Source organism: Plenodomus lingam (genome assembly GCF_022343315.1).
Source record: "Plenodomus lingam strain CAN1 chromosome Unknown contig_26, whole genome shotgun sequence".
Taxonomy (NCBI): domain Eukaryota; kingdom Fungi; phylum Ascomycota; class Dothideomycetes; order Pleosporales; family Leptosphaeriaceae; genus Plenodomus; species Plenodomus lingam.
The window spans coordinates 179,842-200,527 of NW_027093941.1; the positions used below are offsets into that span (position 1 = coordinate 179,842).

Below are 20,686 nucleotides of genomic sequence, written 5' to 3' on the forward strand. Positions count from 1 at the left end.
TAACTTCTAAATTAAGTATACTCCTAGATCTTATAACGCCTAAGCTAATATCCTAAGTAGAAGGGAATAGGATATAATTAACCTTAAGACTACTTAAAGGGATAATTATTTATAAGTAATAATCGCCCTAGATAGGTTATACCCCTAAATTAACTCTAACTTAGCGCAAGACTACCTAGCTAAGCGTTCCTTACTAATCCTTGCTTTAATTATAGTAGTTTAGAACCCTATAACTCTTAGATCCCTAGAACTTATTAAAACTCTTCTCTAAGAAAATAGGTCCTTATTCCTAATAGAAAGATTAGAGTTACCTAAGCACTATTAGATAGAAAATAGACTCCTTCTCTACTAGGATTAACTTTACGTGCCTGCTAGATTAGTCCTATATACTAGACTAATTTATAAGGCTTATAATTAAGTATCTACTACGCACCTATTAGCTACTAAAACCTATTAAATTCTAGCCTAATATTACTACTAGAAAGGTATAGAGACTACCTATAAACGCTACGTTTAGAACTATATCCTATGCAGGAGAGGGCACCTAAGATAGCACTAACTCCCTAGCATGCTCTACCCCCTTCCTATCCCTAGTCTACTAATGCAACACCTATATATTAATTTTAAGGATTTTCCCTAGGATTAATATAGTTATAATTAGATTATAGTTATTATTAATTACCTATTAAAGTAAGCTATTACTATCCCTTGCTATAAAACTATAGACGCCTAAGGTATAGCTACCTTATTTATTTAGTAGGTATACTAATTTAGATATACTCTAGATACTATTATTTCTAATTAAGGCCCTTAGTTTATATCTAGTTTCTAGTCTAAGTTCTATTAGATTATAGGCACTAAAGTTAAGCTCTCTACTACCTACTATAAATAAACTAATAGATAAACTAAAATTATAAATAAGTATATTAATTAGAGACTAAGGCCTTTTATATCCTATTACTAAGATAACTAGAGTAACCTACTACCTATAATAGACTATGCCTAAAGTACTCTTCTATATTTATCTATTAGCATAGCTCTATATTAGCTCCTCTTTAGTTCCTTACTAAAGTAAAGTTAGTATTAGAAACTAGAAAAGACCCTATCTACTATACTAGAGAAACTAAACTATAAGGACGCCTTATCTCTTACTACTTAGATACACAACGCCTAGAAGATTACTAAAGAAAATATAGAAAGAGCCTAAGACTAAATACGCTCTACTACTAATTACTATTATTATCTAGTTAACTAGAAGGTTAGTAATTATACTTATCTATCTACTACTAATCTTACTATTTTATAACCTAGCTAAAAACTATCTAAATAATAAGAAGGTCCCTTTAAGGTATTAGAACAAGTAGGAAACGCGTATTACCTCTAATTGCTACCTAGTTCTAAGATCTATAATATTTTCTCTCCTAATATACTATATAAAGATCCCTAAGACCTATTACCTAGATAAGAGGCTCTAAAACCCCCTAGTACGCCTATATAAGGTATAGAGGAATAAGAGGTAGAAGAAATCCTAGCTAGCAAATTATATTAATCTAAGCTAAAATATAAGGTTAAGTAGGTTAGACATAATCCTAATCCTATTTAGTATCCTACCTCTAACTTTATAGGTGCTCCCTATAAATTATAGGTATTCTACTAATAGTATCTAAGTTAGCTAGGTCCCCTACGCAGCTTACTAAAATAGATTTAAGCCTAGAAAAAGAGTAAGGAGGATCTAATATTACTTTATAATAATTATACCTAATATTAGAACTAATTTATATCCTATTTAGCTATATATTATCTATTAACTACTATCTATTACTATTATTCTTATTACTATTTATTATTATATCCTATTTAGAACTAACCTAGAACCCTTAAGGTTCCTAGGACACTACCCCTAGGAAACCTCTTTATTCTATATCTATCTCTCTATTAGAACCTAGTTTAGACTCTATATTAGCTAAGATAGCGCCTAGACTATCTTTCTTAGCTAGCTTCTAGATAACTAGTACAGCAGGTGTAGGAGTAGGTATAGGAGTAGGGGCAGGAGCTAGGACTAATTTAGACTCCTTCTTGTAGAACGCCTTTATCTTAGCCTATACTAAGAAGGTTGCCTCCTAATTTAGTGCTAATTCCTCCTTAAGTTCCTTAATAGCCCTTATTAAGCCCCTAACTACTAAGACTATCTTATAGATACTATTCTAAAGCTAATATAAATTAGATATAGTAGTATAATAGGTAGCTATAAGGATTTTAGTAGCTTCTATACCCTTAGTCTAAGTATTAGTAATAGTAATATACTTAGTAAGGTTTTAAGTAGCTTCTTAAATAGTAGCCTTAAACTACTTAATATCCTTCTAATAAGTAACTATAGCTTCCTTATCCTTATCCCCTTTAGTAGGGTTTGCTACTAAGCTATAGTACTTATCTAGAGCACCCCTAAGGGTAGAGTACTCTTAGCTAATAAAAGAAGGAATCTACTAGAATTAGTAAAGGAACCCTATTAGACTTAGATACTTACTAGATTATAATACTTATTCTAGGAGATATAGTACTAGTACTTCTTAGAATTCTTTAACTTAAAATTAAAATTATTAAACCTGCCCCTAGCTAGAGCCTTAACTGCCCTTATATAGAGAGCGCGATAAGTAATAGGTAAGACTCCTAGTAGTACTAGTACTAGTATAGCTAAAGGTTCTAATTTAGATTAGCAACTATTTAATTATATAGATTAAATACTTACTAGATTTTAGATAGATTAGGTTAAATATTTAAAAAATTAGGGATATAGGAATAAGAAAGTTAGTAAGTAGAGGGCTAGTTATATACAGGCTAGGGATAGAGGTCTATACCCTAGGAAGAAGAAGTAAAGGTAAAGGTAGAGGTAAAGGTAGATTTATTTTGCAAAAAGCTCTTCTTTAATAAGGGATCTAAACCTAATCCTAAGGATAGGGACTATCCTTTCTCTATAGGAGGGGGTAATATAATAATAAGGTAGAATTACCTACCTATTATTCTATACTAAGTTAGGCCTAATAAAGGCCTAACTTACTAATATATATAAAGAACAGCTTGCCTATAGTTTAGATAGGTATATTCTTCTTATCCTTTTGTACAAGACCTATAGGTGTAGGAATCTTATCCTTTTCTATACAGACGCGCACTCCTATATGCCTTTAAGTTATATAGGATACCTTTTGGATGCCCTACCTACCTAAGTCGTTACATATACTTTATACTAGCTCCTTATCCTTAATAGCTATAGATCTTATATAATAATAGAGTTTATTAAGTACTATAATAAATATAAGATCCTACTTATAATATATCCCCCTTATAGCACTTATACCCTTTAGCTACTTAATATTATAGTATTTACTCCCTTTATAGCTTTATATAAAGCTTAACTATCTAGTTTTCTAGATAGCTCCTAAAGGCTTATAAGTATTACTAAGAGGGATTTCTACTAGTTATTTAATACTATATAGAGTAATACCTTTAAGGAAAAGCTAATATTAATAGCTTTTAAAGTAATAGGTATCTTACTACTTAACCCTAACGTTATCCTTTTAAGGTTTAAAGCACCTATAAATAATAGTAACTAGCCTTCTTTAAGTAATAGTATAACCTTAATATTAAGTATAAGTAATTAGAGAAAGATAGAGTAGTTACTCTATAATACTATAATTAATATCTATAATAAATAATTAAAGAAGCTTAGCTAGATAATCTACACTATATTAGTAAGAAATACTCTACTTAACTATAAAAATAAATACCTAAGGGCTGCCCTAGCTAATAAGAAGAAGTATAGGAAGCGTGGTAAACCTCTATTATTACCCCCTAATAATAATTATAGTAGTAGTGCCTAATTTATTTTACTATTAAAGGTAGAGCAAGTGTTTAAGCTCTAGAAGCAAAAGAACCTTAAAGAACAGGAGCTATAATACTAAAAAAGTAAGGTAATTAAGCTTTATAAGTAATAGAAGCTTGCTAAAGCTTAACTTATAGAGGAGCGTCGCCTAAATTAAGTAATTACTAAGAAGGAGTAGGAGGAGAAAGCTACCTAAAAAGCTACTATACGTAATAAGTAGAAAACTACTAAGCAACTAGAAAAGCAACTCTAAAATAATATTAAAACGTCCTAAATAGGCAAGAGGTAAATCCTTAAGCCTCCTACTATTATACTAGCTAAGGTGGTTAATAAGGAGCTAGTAGAAGAGGATATAGTAGTAGAGGCAACTTTACAGCGTGGGCGCCTAATTAGACCCCCTAAAAAGCTGCTTATATAATCTAAAATATTTAATCTACTCTAATAGATCTAATAATCGCGACTCTAAGAAATCTCGTAATAATAGCTATTGTGGGTGGCGCAATATCCTCATTTAGTGGGTGGTGGATTTTGGTGTTGGTGGGCGCTCGGTGGTGGATCACGTTACCTACAAAAAGACAACTCATTCACCCAGATACCTCACCTCCCAACGCACAAAACCACACCTCACCATTCACCCACATCCCCAGGCCTGCAAAACTCAAAGTCGCGCGCAGGCACAGGGCCGAATGAATAAAGCCCACCCACAGCCACACCACCTCGCTTCTCCAACGCGCTAGCAACGCCACCATGCACACTGCCCCTGCCACCAGCAACTCAAGGCCAGAGGCTCAACAGGCAAAAAAAGAAAAGAATTCCACTCGTAGTGCGAGCAATAGAGAGACCTACGTTTTATATTTCATACCCCATATTTTGTACTTTCATACTAATCACACGCTTTACCACTATGCCATGAGGGCCGAGTGAGTGAAACCCAAGTGCAAGAATAGGGATTTTTCGAAATTGACCGTTGCTTGGCCTAGATGGAGGCTGGAGCAAAAGAGCGTTACAAGTTGCAAGTCTTTGATCACGTCTAGAAGATACCTTGTGGTAATGGAAGGGGAAGGTAGGCCGAGGAGGTTCCCCACATTGGAGTCTTGTGTACGGGTGCTTTGTGATGTGTTTATCAAGTAGTGATAGTTTATGAAGGGTACTACTGTGTAGTCCTTCGTGTGTATTGGGGTATTGCAGTCTCATGGCTTCTTAATGTACTCTGCCATTTCGTTGCCTCGATGGACAAGTTTTGGAAGCAAACTTGAAAGCCAGATTACCATGATGACAAATTCAACAAGTGGAACATGTCATCGTGGGAAATGCCCGATATTCTCTTCTCTGCATTGGATCAACACCACTCCGCTCTACAATTTTAAGATTGGCTTACGGAGCAGTAATTGGCCCTCTTTTGGACACTATTAGTAATTACTATGTTGGAAACAAAACGGACACAGTAACGCGTATATGTCAATTGAAAGAAATCAATCTCATTACGTGAGTGCGACAGAGGACCGGTTTGTTATCCATCATGCAACCATGGACCATGAGTACCCCGAGAAATTGCACAATATAGCTTCAGGAAATGAATGTATTCCTGGTGATCAGTAAGTGCAGCTCCCGCCAGTCATCTCAGAAGGCCCTTCGTGTGCTGTAGCACAACAGCAGCGGGTCCATGAATCCGCCCATTGAGATTTTGGGAAGTCTTGCCAATTGTTCAGCTCGAATTGGCCCTTGTCAGATTCTGAGGGCCATTTTCCGCGTTGAAGATCATTTCCGAGAAACATTGTGCCTTCGAACGGTTTACCGGTAATATTTCTGAGATTTTGGCTGGGATCACTACAGCAGATTTTCGCCGCTGAAATTCCTATTGATCCAGTACATTTGCAAGTCATTGTGAGCATCTACATACACAGTGTTAGTTGAAATGCATGTTCCTGGAATTAATTACTAGAGAATAACCAGAAGACTCCTGCGGGGACGTATGTTTGGCTTAGGCTTAGCACCTATCGCTGGTTTCTGGCCGCTAGCCAAATTGGCGACAACTAGAGAACAAACGGTGCCGGTAAGCCTCATGATGGGGTCTTGAAAACTTGGGCAAATCCAGGTTGGAATAAGGTGGTAGAAGAACTGATTAATTGACAATAGGTAATACAGGCTGATAAAGGTAGACTATGAGCGTAGGTAGTTGAGGGAAAGACATCTACTTATAATCAAATTCCAGGCCTTAGGTAAATTGGGCTTTTTGTAATAGGGCTAACGTACTAAAGCCTAGACTCACAGTCAGCCAATATATATAGAGCTCTAATGCAAGGAAATGCTTTGTATTACCTACTCTTGGTTCAATTGTTTGACTGACTTCCTCACCGCATGTTTCTTGCGATGCGTAAAACTCTATCTTCGGTACCGGTAAGCGTTGCAAAGAAGACGCATCTTGGCATGCATCCTTGCTATTACTGCAAACGAGCCATACAAACCATTGCTTGCGGAGCGAGCTATTTATACCCTGTATGTACGCACGTCTATTTAACTACTGCATACTATCAAGCCATGCTAGATAGGTAGGCTAATGGCATGGAAGGACGAACTTCAGGATCTGCAAAAGTTGCCAAGCTCCAATAGATTCCTTTCATGTCGTAGGTGATTGACGGTTGATGAGAAGATATGTCTATCCCATTACCCAGCTGAAATTTGGGCGTTCTTTTTCCAGCGCAGATCTAAATTCGCTAGGGGCATAGGAATAGATTTGAATTATCTTAGACCTTACCTAGTCCTAGTTTATATCACGGTAGGTATGGTTGTAGGCAGGGCAGAACGGCTGTGTTCGCCCGGACATTTCAGAAAAAGCAATAACTCTACTTTTAACAATGTACTTTGTGTCTTTAACAAAACCTCTTGCAATTGCTACTACTACTGTTTTGTAACCTGTCCTCCGCGGTATATTTTTGTTTCCCCTAAACATCTCTACATTGCCTCATCGTTCAGGGCAGCCTTGATACCTACCTATGGTACCTTGATATCCACCTCGATATCGCGATATATCGATACCACGCTCGATACCTACCTTGACGCACCCCAATATCACGATAGATCAGGCCTACCTTGATATCACGATATATCCATATCTATGGCGATCTATTAACGTTGATATATGGCGGTATTGAGTTGGGTACTGATGTATTGCAATATAGCCCTAGCAAATCACAGTAGTTATACAGCGTCGAACGTTCCATAGTTAAAGTACAAGAGCAATTGAGATCAAGATCATGACTCTAAAGCAATATCTCACAGCTCCCGCCAGTGATTTCTAAACGCAGATCGCGTGGTGTAGCCAGACAGCAGGCAGCAAATCCATCCGTCCACTTCTTTGACGGTATGTCCTTCGGATTTTCCAAAGTAAACCGGCACTTTTTATCTGCTGCCAACCTTTTCCACGGTGATCCGACCCATCAAGAAATGTCGGGCCATTCTTGTCACTGTATTGGCCGTCGGGATCACTGCAGCAAAACTCTGCCGCCGTATCTCCCACTGGCCCCTGACATTGGCAATCCATTGTGAATGTTTATAAAATGTTCAAATTAGAATACAGGTACCTAAGATTAAAATATATGGGATTAAAGACAAGACTATTAGGGGTTTGCATCTTCGGCACGTCCTGAACCTGGCCGGCAGCCAAATTGGCGATGAGAAGCAGACAAGTGGTGATAGCAAGTCTCATGGCGGAGTTTCGAAAGCTTGGTAAAATCCAGGTCGGGACAAGATGGTGGACGGAATGAATGACAATGCAGACTGATGAGTGTATATTGTAAGCATAGTTGAGGGGAAGACGTGTACTTATACTCAAATTTTAGGCATTTAATCGCACTTTTGTCGTATTTTAAATTGTCAAAGCCTTGGTTAATGGTCAGTTGCTCTCGGTTCGCTTGCTTCATGTACTGAATTTCGGTGCATTGCAAGTACCAAAAAAACTCCATAGGCGTTCGGCATTATAGAGAAGATGCACCTTGCATACGTTCTTGCTTTTATTGCAAAATAGTGATACAAATCATAGGTATGATGCCATGGGTCAATTACTCCACCCGTGATGAGCGTCGATGTTGAATGACGTCAGCTAGATACAACGATTACGATTGGGTCGAGTATTTGGAGGTATTCGACATCGGAATTGGAAACAATAGGTTTTGAACCTGCTGCCAGAGTCGCCCTCACTCCCAGCCAGTTTAGAGGATACTCTAGGACGATACACCATGCACATGTGAAGTGTGTATGGTAGAGTGGTTAAGTTCAATTGAACTCTGCGCACGGACACGACTACATGACCCTTGTTGCTGCTCATCTCTTCTTCTCCGGGACAGAAATGTTAAAGGAAACCTTGGAACAACTCAAATTGTTTCCAGTCTGGCATTATTTTCTTTCACCGCCATGGCATGGCATGGCATGTTGCATCTGCTTGCTCTAAGACGTCTTCTAATGCTTCTGGCATCGGCAATGAGTTGTGCTGGTACCGTCAACAACTATGTCCTGCATAGCCAGGTCTCCTCACAAAAACACATAAGATCACACACAGCCTTGGACCATCCATGTTATCATACACATTATTCACATCTTCTCATTGATCAGACAACACACTTTGAAAAGCACGGAACTACTCCTCTGCATCTACCGAGGCCATGATAGCGCCAAAGACGACAGGCGGCCTCGGACCGACACGGGACCTCGTCGTCCTGCCAAAGTTTCAAAGTCGCATGTCACTCGCTGTCCGGCAATAATCTTCCAATCAACATGTCCATACCAAACACACATGCACATCAACCTGTCCCAAGGTCGGGGAAGCATGGTGAACAGGCACGGTTGAACCCGTTGCCAAAGCCCAACATCCAGATCACATGGACACATTGATCAACGGGATCCGCAAACCATGTGAACCAAGCCGTAGGTAACCTCTGAGAGTCGAGACGCCGAGTCCAAGGCGCCCTGACACCCCAACCGACGTGCTTAAACGACGTGGCTGCACTTGTTGCATTAGCTCACGAGCTTGCGGCGCTTTCACAAACCAAAATAAATCAACACGTGTTGGTCAGCTAGTTTCACGCGCGCTCATAAAGTTGATATATACCCCTAGAATATTGAGGAATGGGTATAACAGGAGTGTATCTCGGTCGCGGTTCTGCGACTCTACACTGTTCAAAGTCTCAACTCAGTGAGACAAAGCTTGGACCTGTACGGTACCTACACCACCAGCATAAGCGTTGCGGTGCTGCGGCGTTGGTTCTTCGACGTCTACTTCCCCTCCAATGTCCGTTTACAACTTCGCAGGCCCCGGCTTCTGCCGTTGTGGTATATAAGAAAGGTAGATATCCTCGCAATTTACTTTTGCTCGATACACAGCAGACTTGCTCAATTCCCACACTCGACTACTGCAAGGCCATTCGACCAACACTCCACTCGCCTTCCCACGCTCAAATCCGGATTCAAACCAACAAGATACGTAAAAATGAGCAACGACAGTTCCGCGCTTAAGGCCTCTAGGAGTATGCTTGATGAACCCACGGGTCTAGAAACCAACAATGACGATAGCAAATCCACCAGCCCGTTCGCCAACTCAAGCGGCACCTCCACCCCCAGTGCTCCCATCTCCCCCCTCCTCACCCCCTCCAGCACCCCCTCCAGCACCCCCTCCCTCGCCCTAACCCTAGCCCCCTACAACCTGACCTCCCACGACCTCTCCGAAATCCACGCCCTCCTCACCGCCATCGCCCTGGACGCCGGCAAAATCCTCCTCGAAGCCGAACACGACTTCCTCGTCTCCGCCACAACCAAGAACAACACCTCCGACCTCGTGACCAAATACGACGGCGAGGTGGAAGAACTCGTCAAACAACGCTTACACGTTGCTTACCCAGACATTCCCTTTTTCGGCGAAGAATCCTTCAAGCCAGGTACCCGCCTCCCCGCCTCTCCAACCTTTATATGCGACCCCATCGACGGCACCCTAAACTTCACAAAACAAGTTCCCAACTGCGCAATCAGCCTCGCCCTCGCCGTAGCCCGCAAACCCGTGGTCGGCATCGTATACAACCCCTTCCGCGCAGACCTCTACTCCGCGCTCAAGAATAACGGCGCTTACCTGACCAACCTCTCGACAGGCTCGTCCGTCAAATTACCCCTCTACCCCATCCCGCCCCCGCTCAACGGTCTAGCAGACTGCCTCGTAGCCGTAGAATGGGGAAACCAACGCAGCGGTCCAAACTGGGCACTTCGCACCTCCGTGCACACCGCGCTGCTAACCGCACACTCGGAAGGCGGTGCAATGTGTAAATCCGTGCGCAGCAACGGGTCCGCCGCTCTGGATTTCTGCTACGTGGCCCAGGGCATGCTGGATGCGTATTGGGAGGCTGGGGTGTGGGTTTGGGATGTAGCTGCCGGCTGGATCATCCTCGAGGAGGCGGGGGGCTTGGTGGCGTCTGCGAATCCGGGGGATTGGGGGCCGACGCTGGAGGGGAGGGTGTATTTTGCGGTTAGGGGGGCGAAGCGGGAGGAGCAGGTTAGGGTTGTGGAGGAGGTTTGGGGGATTATGGGGGATCGGCGGTTTGTGTATCCGTAGGGGGTGGTTGTGCGATTTTCTAGTGTCTTGTTCTGGGCTCTGATATGTTTCTTCTTTGCGTGGTGGACGGTAGATGCCGTAACCTACGGGGATTAGACGTTTAGACCCATTGCTCATACCATTTTCTAGCATTTCAAAACACCACTACTACTCGTATAAAGCATAGGCTGATCCTCTGGATTGTCAAACACAGCCTTTCTCGTTAGTATTTTCAGGTACACCCACGGCGTTCACCACCATCATCTCTCGGACCCTCACCACAAAACAAAAATTTCCATCTTTCCAATGCCTTGCAACATGTATCGTGGATTCCCACGTTGAATACGTGATTTGTCATTGTTTATTTACTCGACTTTCCATCCATTTGGATACGCAGCATGTACAATGTACGCCGGGTTCCCCGACTAAACTCGGTTTCCATGTGCAATTGCACATTGGCCATAGACTAGATCTATTCTGGCTTTGGCAAAGGGATACCTACATCGCATTTGAAGTCCTCATAGCAGACCATGGCCTCTTCATGAATTGTTTCTTTAGGCGCATCATGTCATGGTCAGGCCACCTAGAGCCAGACCACGGACATTCAAAGAATGGCTATATTCTCGCGCGGCGTCGCCTGGAGATGTCTTGGATGGCCTGCGTCCAATCTATTCCCAGATCTAACCCCCTTTTCGGGGCGCAATCGGCAAGGCGACCGGGGCGCGAGCTGCTCCTCCCGAGGAAGCGCCCTTCTTGCGCTGGTAGTAGTGTTCCACAATCTTGCGGACATGTGCCTCCGCCTGAGCTTTGTCGGCGGGCGCTTTGATGCTGTCGAGTGTGTACGGCGCTTGGATAAGGACGGAGTCGCTGACGACTATCTGCGTGTCTACCCAGCGAGTTGGGAGTCTGTGCTCTGAATTAGCCCCTTTCTCGATTCCAAAGACGGGCACAGTTGAGGATACTCACGTTCTTGAGATGGCATCGAACAAGTCCTGTGCTTCTTTACTGACACCTTTGCCCTTTTGCGCATCCTTCTTCTTCATCTCACGGATCGTCTGTTCCTCGCGCGCCCGGCCTGCAGCAAGGTCCACCTTCGAGATAGTGGGCTGCGCTCCTGCGAAGCCAGACTGTGCTTCTGGGGCTCGTTCGGCAAGACTGAGAATCTCAAAGGAAAGCAGGTGGGCAAACGGGATGATGTGATAGTCTCCCGGTTGGCTTGTGAGGGGCACAGATGGGTTTGGTGGAGCTGGTGCAGTATTGATGGCCAGGGAGTGGGTGAGATCGCAAGCCGTGAAGAGAGTCCCCTCGAGTGTGTTGTTGTGGGGAGCGCAGGTAATCCTGATGCTGGGGAGTGTCAGCATGGCCAGTAATCATTCAAGGCGAAAGCTCTCTCTGTCCAAGTATACAGGGTGAAAAGTGTGGCTTACCGCGCCCCAATGGCTTTGAACAATTCCGAATCTGGACTTATAATATCCTTGTTCACTGCAGCGCCAGCTTTCAAGTTGGGGGTAGCGATCTTCCCCGCAACGCTGTTGCGCTTGTTGTCCGCCATAGCGATGGCCTATGTCGAGCTCTTTTGCTGCACGTTCTTCGTCTCCAGAGTCTACTGTTGACGCTGGGAGAATCTGTAGTGTTTGCCCCTGTGTGTTTGCGCTCGTAAGCAGCAAACTATATGCTCACCAAAGACTCCCGCAAGCCTTAACGCCGAGGATACATGCACGCAGTCAAGGGGCACTGCAAAAGAGCGACGAGAAGGAGACGGCAAAAGTGCACGCGACTCGGCAGAGGATACGAGCGCGAGCGCGGCAGAAAAGCTGTCGTGGCTCGGAGGGGATGCAGGTGGTGTGGGCTATGGATGCGCTCCAACCATCCCACCCACAAACGCCAAGACTGCTTGTTGGCGCTTGCCCACGGCCACACCAACCAGACTTGGGTACCGCCAGAGCCGTCCCATGGGTCCGACGTGAGCGTTTCCAGATATTCTTTGGCATCTTCCACACAGCGCAACACCTTCACAATAGCCTATTCTATCATGACGAACAGACAGCTGCTCTCAAGGGTGCCGAGGTCTCTTTGCATGCCCCCTTTGGTACTGTACCCCCCATAAGCTTGACACCTTGCTTCCATCACAGTACTACGTATACGTAAAGCAAAAGGGACACCTTGGCATTCATCACGGCACAGTGCACACTTCAACGACGTGTGAGTCATTTCTCCAATTCAGATTCTACAATACTATTACTTTGGTCACTTCTTGAGCGCAAATGCCAAGTAGCGCTGTACGCTCCATCCATCCTCGAGCCGTGACGTTGAATCCGTTTATGCGTTGTAGGTCTATTGAATGATTAGTTCTGCTACACGCCATCGTTGATTTGGGAGGACCTACGGAAGCCGAGATGTTTCCACCCCTTCCGGTCCAGTTGACGTGGATGTCCTGGCCCTCCTTGTATGTCTCGTTGGCGCATTCTGGCTTGATCCTGAATGTGTGTGCGCCAAAGTAATCACGCTGTGCCTGCAACAGGTTGGCGGGCAGGTCCTTGGCGCGGTATCCGTCGTAGAAGCTGAGTGCTGTGCTGAAAGCAGGGGTTGGGATACCCCAGAGAGCACCCTTGGAGACGACGCTGGCAGACTGTTAGTACGGTGGCGCCATTCGGCTTGGAGATGACTTACTCTCTCCATCCAGACTGTGCCTTGTGGATAGCCTTGTTGAAGAAGTCGTCAAAGAGAAGGTTCTCGAGGTCGGGGTTGGCGCGGTAGGCCTTGGTGATGTCCTTCAAGAAGACGGAGCGGATAATGCAGCCACCACGCCACATGAGCGCGATTTCTGGCTTGTTCAGTTTCCAGTTGTACTCCTTGGCCGCGTTCTGGATCAACATGAAACCCTGGGCATAAGAGATGATCTTTGAGGCGTAAAGAGCTTGCTCGAGGTTGTCGATGAAGGCCTTGCGGTCACCAGAGAAGCTGGGGCTGGGTCCATCCAGCAGTCCAGCGGCACGGCCACGCTCCTGCTTGAGCGAACTCAGGCAACGAGCGAAGACGGCCTCTCCGATCAAGGTAACGGGCATGCCGAGGTCGAGAGCGTTGATGGCAGTCCACTTTCCGGTACCCTTCTGGCCAGCAGAGTCCATGATCTTCTCGACAATGGCTGTGCCGTCATCGTCGTTCTTGTACATGATGTCGCGAGTGATTTCGATGAGGAAAGAGTCGAGGACACCGGTGTTCCATTGCGCGAAGACGTCGCCCATTTCCTTGTTGGTCATGCCCAGACCACGCTTCATGATGTCGTAAGCCTAGTGACTGGTTTAGCTGCTGCTGAATTGAAACTTTTTTGATTCGCCCATCTCACCTCGCAGATCAACTGCATGTCACCGTACTCGATACCGTTGTGGACCATCTTGACGTAGTGACCGGCACCTTCGTCACCGACCCATTGGCAGCAGGCCTCGCCGTCAGACTTTGCAGAAATGGACTGGAGGACATCCTGAGGCGTTGTTAGCTAGCCAGTACCATAGCCCTCTTGCAGCCATTGTACCTTGATGTATGGCCAAGCGTCCTCGTTACCACCAGGCATGATGCTAGGTCCGTAGCGAGCACCCTCTTCACCTCCCGAGACACCGGTTCCGACAAATCGGATGCCCTTCTGGGCCAGGTACTTTGTGCGGCGGTTCGTGTCTGGGTAGTGCGAGTTGCCACCGTCGATGATGATGTCGCCCTCCTCGACGCCACCCTCGTTGAGAAGGAGCTCGATGAAGTCGTCGACGGGCTTGCCAGCCATGACGAGCATCATCATGCGGCGGGGCTTCTTGAGTTTCGAGACGAACTCCTTGATGGAGTGGGCACCGACAATGGACTTGCCCTTGGCCTCTGCGGCATGTCAGCTGTCCGTGTTTTTTCCACTTTTTTTTTACCGTCTATGAACAGGTCTCCTTACCATCGGCCAAAAGCGGTCGACCTTGGCAACGCTGGCAGTCTGTTAGTTCTCGCTTTTCCCTGTGACGTTTTCGAAGCGCATACGTTCGGTTGAAGGCAACGACTGTGAAGCCGTGATCGGCGCTGCGCCATGTCAGTATTGCTCGTGGAGATTTTTGAGCGATGAGTGGGTGCATACGCATTGAGGATCAGGTTCTGGCCCATAACCTGCGCAGAGAGGGCAAGTCAATATAATTTCTCCGTATGGTCAAGAATAGTCTTGCAGACTGTTGTAGTAGAGCAAGGCAGATTGGCGTGCATGCCCTCCTCCACGTTTACTTTTTCGCAAAGGCCATGGAAGAAGGACGAAACCCAAGGCTGCGGTGTAGGTGCAGGCATGCGCCTGATGGTAGGGAGACACTTACGGCCAGACCGATCAGGCCAAAGTCTCCAACGGCCTCGGTGGACATGGTGGTTGTTGGTTTGATTTGGTAGTAGGGGAGGTGTGGTAGTAGTTGGTGGGGTGACAGTTTGCAGCGGGCCTGGCGTGCAACCGAGAATGGGAATGGGAATGGGAATGGGAATGGGAATGGGAATGGGAATGGGGAGGGGAGGGAGGGGAGGGGTGGCTTGAAGAAAAGCTGGTGAGGTTGAGAAGGAACAGAGGCCGGAAGAGGGAGTTGGATGGTGGGGGTCGCGCAATGATAAGTTGTAAGGCAGTTCTCCGAGCCGGAAGACTGGCAAGAGGAGAGCGGGGCACTAATGCGTCACGTCGAAAGGCGAAATGGGCGCAATGCCCCAAAGCAGCACGTTCCCTCGCCATCCCTACCGGCTACCAAACGCATAGAGTATACGCAGTGGCAGTGGTGACGGTGGGGTGGGCTTCGGCCGCGGGGATAAGTCCACGCCCTTTGCGCTGATGGCAATGAGGTAGATGGATGGTCTCAGGTCTCATCCTGTGGTGTACAATGGCACTCTTGTGTACGCTGCACTCCAGTCCAGTTGACACCAATGGCACTCTATCCAGTTGACACCAATGGCACTCTATCCAGTTGACACCAATGGCACTCTATCCAGTTGACACCAATGGCACTCTGTCCAGTTGACACAGTCCAGTTGACACCAATGGCACTCTGACCAGTTGACACCAATGGCACTCTGTCCAGTTGACACCAATGGCACTCTGTCCAGTTGACACAGTCCAGTTGACACCAACTGGTCCACCTCAGCAATAACAACAACAACGACAACAACAACTTGCAGCACACGTTCTCTACACAATGGTCTATTCCTTTTGCCGCAGAGGCAGAGAGATGTGCTCATGTTGAGTGACCGGAACAGCGCCATGGAGATGGTGGTTAGTCAGCCATGCCAAGCCTGCATCATTTCCAACCGAGTACGTATGTACAACATACTAACATGTCCGGTGGCATGTTCTATGTTCTCTAGTTGAAAATCAATGGAGCCCCCTTCGATTCATTTCAGCCCTGCCAGCCAAACTCCAGTACTCTACACTACTCTACTAGTGATGGCGTTATGATGGAGGGGCGGGCACCATGGCGCATCGGCATCGGCATCATCGGACGCGCTAGAAGGGCTGCAAATTTTGTTTGTGCATGCAGCGTATCATATACCGTCCTAGGACTATACCTCGTTACTCTACTCTAGGAGATGCTTCATAAACACCTACTACGTACCAAGCAAGGACTGTGTACTAGAGTAGAGCCATCCTTCTTCTGAAGTCATTGGCTGGGGCGGATACCGTCACCCAATCCTCTTTGCCCATCTTTCTGTTCCACTCCAAGTGCAGTTGTGTCTCCTCTAGTATTGGCGCTGACGGACGGGCCCAGAGCTGCACAGTCCACTGACACAACGGTCACGTGACGTGGGCCGCCATGGATGGGTTGGTCTCTCGTTGTGCGAAAGTGCCAAGCCGCTCCCTTCGACTCGACTAGAGTAACCTTGCAACCACTTCCTTCACCCCAACAGAAAACAGACTTGCTTGATTGATTGATTACCACTTCAACGAAACTATTACACACACCCTCAACGGTAATTTCCACTTTGCACCGGCCCGTCATCCCACCCAAACCCCCCTCCATTCACATCCAAGAAACATCCCGACCCACCACTTTTCAGCTTCAGCCAAAAAAAAAAAAAAAAGACCCCCCCCCACCACGACCAAGCCTTTGTAGTCAGCATCTGGCCGCACCTCTCAGCCTGCGCAACCGCTGCGGCATTAATAAAATCTCACTTGCACTACCTAGAACCTACCGACCACCAAGTCTACTGTGCCCCCACGGCCGGCACCCCGCTCTCATTCACACACCTCTGTCATCCCTCGACCGCGCTTCACCTTATCACCGCCCCCCCCCCTCGTGAAACGCGCCCGCGCTTGCGACAGTTCCTTGCAGCCTACTACCTTGCACTAGTACTACGGCGCAAAACACCCTCAACCATCTACCCAACGAGAGCAACGCGCATCTCTCCACGTAGCTGGTTAAGTCATCACCTCGCTAGCGTTAATCTGAACTGACGAGCAAGTCCTCCGCCACAATGTCCAACAGAGACGCCAATCTGCAACCTCACCATTCACTGCCTGCACGTCCACCGCCATCCACCTACGCTGCGCCACCCTCACGACCGAATCATGCTGGCCCCCGAGCCTTTGCTGGCTTCACACCCCGCTCAGTCGTCGCTCATGCTCCTCCACAAGCAGCTGCGCCCAGGCCCAGCTACCCGCAAGCCTCTGTGAGCGCCCCATATCAGGCACCCACTTATCCGGCCAGCAGTACTTACAACAACTACTCATACCCAGCATATGCATCAGCTGCCCCAGCCGCATCTTATCCCGTCGCTCCGCCCGTGACTCGTGGCGTTGCTGGTACTTTTGACCCCGAGGAGGAGGCGCGCATCGCAGAGTGGACGAGCGCATACAACAGGGAAGACGCGAATACAAAAAAAGGCAGCAGCACAGCCGCCAGCCTTCGCCCCGAGGCCGCCGCAACAACCGACGTCGAGACGGGGGCCGCGACCGAAGGCAAAAAGAAGACCGTCATACGCGAAGGAGGTGGAAAGCAATGGGAGGACGAGACGCTACTCGAATGGAACCCTCTACACCCCCGACTCTTCATCGGCAATCTCGCAGGCGAAGTCACAGACGAATCCCTCCTCAAAGCCTTTGCAAAGTACCCCTCCCTCTCCAAAGCACGCGTCGTGCGCGACAAAAAGTCCACCAAAAGCAAAAGCTACGGCTTCGTAAGCTTCGCAGACACAGACGACTACTTCCGCGCCGCCAAGGAAATGCAGGGAAAATATATCGGCAGCCACCCCGTCCTCATCAAGCGAGCGACGTCGGAAGTCAAGGCCGTTGTCAAGCGCGAGGATAAGCACGACAAGAATCGTGGCAAGAATAGTAAGAATAGGAATCATCGGGATAACAAGGGACATGCTAATTCTGCGGCACCGGTTGCCGTGTCCCCGGCCATGTTTGTGCCTCGAGGTGTGCAGAAGAAGGGCAAGGGGAATGCGCCTAGGTTGCTTGGCTGATGCATTGGTGGATTCTTGGTGGGGATTCCGAGTATGATCTCATGTGCAATTGGCCTGTCATTCAATGTGTACAAATGGACCTGTTCATTCAGCGTGAGTAACGTGGATCTTTTCCTTTTTGTTTTGCCCCTTTCTGCTGCTGCTGCTGCTGCTGCTGCTGTTGCTCTGGGCGAGTTTACATACTGGCGTTGGCATTGCATTTCCAGACCATGGTCACGCGAGACTCGGCGTTGATTTGTGTGTTTTTCTTGAGACGGAGTGGAATTGGCTCGGGCTGGCTTGGACATGCCAGATGTATGGTATGGTGATGCAAACCTACAGCTAGGGATTTACGCTAGTGAGCTGGTATTTGGACCGAGCGTGTGAATTGCATTCGGAGTCTGAAGTGGAATATCATCAATCCACTGCCTTTGACTGCCACAGTTGCTCATACCGGTACAGCCTTTGTTAATCTATATACACACTATCCATGACTTTGAGCGTCCGATTCTACCTGCAAGTTCACGGTAGAGACTGGGCTGTCACATGTGAGACTGTGGGTACAGCAAACTGCGCCACGCATCGGAAAATGGCGGGGGAGCTTGAAAAACTGCCTAGGATGCTAACAAACTACATGGAGTGTCAACAGACCGAGAGCTCAGCTCAAAAGTCTATCATGAGCTGTCTACTCTCTTCATGTAAACGCCATCCTGTTTCTCTAGTTCCTCGACACACCACTTTGGCGTGGTGTCACCTTGTACAGGAGGACCTTGTACATACACGGAATGGGACAATTCAGGCCAAGATAATAGGTGAGACGCAGGGGAATGGTGGAGTAGAACATTGATACGTGAGACACCAATGCTGAAAGACAATCAATGCACTTACTGTTGTCGTTTGTAACCACAGGTCCTAGTGATGATGAAGAAGAAGAAGAAGAAGAAGAAGAAGAAGAAGAAGAAGAAAAGGAATCAAGAGCAGATGCAGAAGATATAGATACCCCACTCCCTCAGGCCCGTACCTGCCATCTCGTCATGTTAGAATTCAAAAACGACATAATAAGCAAGAGAAGGAAACTGCAATGGAAGCACCGGTAGGCGGCCGACCGACTTCGAGCGCTCTACCTTCCCCAAAGAAGACGACGCGAGATTTTGGCTGTCCCCCAAAACTTCACGCGTAAAGTTTCAATTCTCTCTGACTTGATCTGAACCATGTGATTACCTGGCACGACACACCAATTAATGGGAGCTCGTCAACTGATATATGCAAGACGGACGGACACGGTTTTCACAGCTCGCGCGTATCGACCCAAGCCTTCCTTCTGTGACATCACGAACACCAAAGTATATCTGTAAAGACGCTAGGCCGTGGACGTATACCTAATGGTTGAGCCTGGCATTACAGTGAGGACTATGCTACGAGGAAGATCGATGTTGAAGACTTGGTTGTATTGGGAGTAAGTAATGTACTTTGTCATGTTAGCGCCTAGGGACTCCTGCGGTGAAGAATAGTTTTATCGAATATATATTGTGACTAGACAGTATAGACGTAGGTATTGAGGTGAATATCAATGCCCAGTTGATTTGCAGTCGTTGGGAGTGTATGTAATTCACTGGCTCCCTTTTCCTGACGACGAATGTCTTCGTCATCACATTCAGAACACCCCATTTCTGTTGTACATCGCGCTTATCCGGACTCAGGTCATTTCTTATTGCCTGTGGCATGTCTGATTGGCCATCTGGGCACAAGATTGCGCATATCATCCTGATCACTGGTTCTCTTCGACAGTCATGTACGGTATAGAAGTCCCATATGAGATAAGCCCACCAGCAACATACTTCTCTGTTAGCTCGATTTCGCGGAGGACTGATATTTTGCGCCTAATACTGATAATGCCTTCTCCAGCTCGTGGACAACGAGTTCTTGTTGGGTCGCCGGTGAGCCAGCTGTGGCGTGAAGCATTGCAGAAAGATTCGCCATCGTCAATCGTCCAGTTCTTTGCTGGCATTGTCTGGGAAACACCAATTGAAAAATCCCCACGACTACGTAAGACATGAGGCTACAGCGGGCTACTGGACGTAACCTACGGGCCAATCTGGGCGTTTCACATACCGCATGTAGACGGTTATTTGAGGTGCGGTGGCTTGGTGCCACGGCCTTTCCACGATCATTCCTGTTGCCCACGTTCTGCATCGCTGAATCTTGAGACATGTGTGAGATGTAGTCTTCTACCGTGAGAGGTTCGTGGTCTCGTGACCGATTTATAGCGTTGAGTAAAGACTGTGATGTCCCTTTTTTGCCGAAGGTGTCTGCTCTGGTTCTTCTTCGTCGGCAAAGACCACCTCCTGCCCTCCGTCTTCGGCGAACTTCTGCTCCACACCGACCGCATCCTCAGAAAGCACCGACATCTTAGAGGCAAAAGTGAACACTCCCACCCCACCCCTTTGCGGGATATATACGCTGGGATATTGATGGGATATTGATATCGCGACAAGTTGTATATATAGTAGCGAGGCCCAACGTGTGGGCGATTGTGATGCACGGAAATACAAGGACAGTAATAGCGAACTTATAGACAGTAGGATTTACTCTGTGCGCTTGATATTCGTAGCATGTGATACACAAATGCGCACAGGATCTGTACTTGTGATTCTTCAACATGGCCATAATGGTCCACTACTTGTCTACGATGGTCGCGTGTGATCTCGTCATCGGTTCCCATATGTTTCCAAGCAGACAGATGCAGTAATCATGATCCACATCATGGACAATGTTTGGAGAGCAACGCTATCAGCCCCTGC

General features: G+C 46.6%; 8 protein-coding genes across 8 annotated transcripts; 4 read left to right on the forward strand and 4 right to left on the reverse strand.

Annotated features, from left to right (window-relative positions):
• Nucleotides 1–8,262: 8,262 nt before the first annotated feature.
• Nucleotides 8,263–8,634, forward strand: IAQ61_006344 (uncharacterized protein; the record flags this gene model as incomplete). The annotated part of the gene is made up of 2 exons (XM_003837688.2): nucleotides 8,263–8,447; nucleotides 8,504–8,634. The coding sequence occupies exons 1-2, from the start codon at nucleotides 8,288–8,290 to the stop codon at nucleotides 8,632–8,634; spliced, it is 291 nt and encodes a 96-aa protein (XP_003837736.1). The 5' UTR covers nucleotides 8,263–8,287.
• A 725-nt stretch (nucleotides 8,635–9,359) lies between these two features.
• IAQ61_006345 (uncharacterized protein) lies at nucleotides 9,360–10,469 on the forward strand (the record flags this gene model as incomplete). Its single annotated transcript, XM_003837687.2, has 1 exon — nucleotides 9,360–10,469. The coding sequence occupies one exon, from the start codon at nucleotides 9,360–9,362 to the stop codon at nucleotides 10,467–10,469; it is 1,110 nt and encodes a 369-aa protein (XP_003837735.1).
• Nucleotides 10,470–11,128: 659 nt separating this feature from the next.
• Nucleotides 11,129–12,000, reverse strand: IAQ61_006346 (uncharacterized protein; the record flags this gene model as incomplete). Its single annotated transcript, XM_003837686.2, has 3 exons — nucleotides 11,129–11,354; nucleotides 11,415–11,792; nucleotides 11,876–12,000. The coding sequence occupies 3 exons, from the start codon at nucleotides 11,998–12,000 to the stop codon at nucleotides 11,129–11,131; spliced, it is 729 nt and encodes a 242-aa protein (XP_003837734.2).
• A 640-nt stretch (nucleotides 12,001–12,640) lies between these two features.
• GND1 (phosphogluconate dehydrogenase (decarboxylating) gnd1) lies at nucleotides 12,641–14,961 on the reverse strand. The gene is made up of 9 exons (XM_066097151.1): nucleotides 14,783–14,961; nucleotides 14,557–14,585; nucleotides 14,463–14,501; nucleotides 14,380–14,410; nucleotides 13,981–14,310; nucleotides 13,795–13,929; nucleotides 13,119–13,738; nucleotides 12,835–13,069; nucleotides 12,641–12,782 (listed from the first exon to the last, which is right to left on the reverse strand). Exons 1-9 carry the CDS (start codon nucleotides 14,825–14,827, stop codon nucleotides 12,768–12,770), a joined length of 1,479 nt encoding a protein of 492 aa, XP_065952628.1. The 5' UTR covers nucleotides 14,828–14,961; the 3' UTR covers nucleotides 12,641–12,767.
• A 440-nt stretch (nucleotides 14,962–15,401) lies between these two features.
• IAQ61_006348 (uncharacterized protein) lies at nucleotides 15,402–15,704 on the reverse strand (the record flags this gene model as incomplete). The annotated part of the gene is made up of 1 exon (XM_066097152.1): nucleotides 15,402–15,704. One exon carries the CDS (start codon nucleotides 15,702–15,704, stop codon nucleotides 15,402–15,404), a length of 303 nt encoding a protein of 100 aa, XP_065952629.1.
• Nucleotides 15,705–16,913: 1,209 nt separating this feature from the next.
• IAQ61_006349 (uncharacterized protein) lies at nucleotides 16,914–17,906 on the forward strand (the record flags this gene model as incomplete). Its single annotated transcript, XM_003837683.1, has 1 exon — nucleotides 16,914–17,906. One exon carries the CDS (start codon nucleotides 16,914–16,916, stop codon nucleotides 17,904–17,906), a length of 993 nt encoding a protein of 330 aa, XP_003837731.1.
• An 857-nt stretch (nucleotides 17,907–18,763) lies between these two features.
• On the forward strand, nucleotides 18,764–18,982 carry IAQ61_006350 (uncharacterized protein; the record flags this gene model as incomplete). Its single annotated transcript, XM_066097153.1, has 1 exon — nucleotides 18,764–18,982. The coding sequence occupies one exon, from the start codon at nucleotides 18,764–18,766 to the stop codon at nucleotides 18,980–18,982; it is 219 nt and encodes a 72-aa protein (XP_065952630.1).
• Nucleotides 18,983–19,653: 671 nt separating this feature from the next.
• Nucleotides 19,654–20,113, reverse strand: IAQ61_006351 (uncharacterized protein; the record flags this gene model as incomplete). Its single annotated transcript, XM_003837682.2, has 2 exons — nucleotides 19,998–20,113; nucleotides 19,654–19,896 (listed from the first exon to the last, which is right to left on the reverse strand). The coding sequence occupies exons 1-2, from the start codon at nucleotides 20,094–20,096 to the stop codon at nucleotides 19,654–19,656; spliced, it is 342 nt and encodes a 113-aa protein (XP_003837730.2). The 5' UTR covers nucleotides 20,097–20,113.
• Nucleotides 20,114–20,686: the final 573 nt, after the last annotated feature.

What these genes read in the sequence shown, in the direction of transcription:
- GND1 (XM_066097151.1), bottom strand. Translation starts at nt 14,827, where the DNA reads ATGTCCACCGAGGCCGTTGGAGACTTTGGCCTGATCGGTCTGGCC. An exon ending in CAGAACCTGATCCTCAATGC is followed by an intron (nt 14,502 to 14,556) that starts GTATGCACCCAC and finishes GACATGGCGCAG; the next exon opens with CGCCGATCACGGCTTCACAG. An exon ending in ACATGCAGTTGATCTGCGAG is followed by an intron (nt 13,739 to 13,794) that starts GTGAGATGGGCG and finishes ACCAGTCACTAG; the next exon opens with GCTTACGACATCATGAAGCG.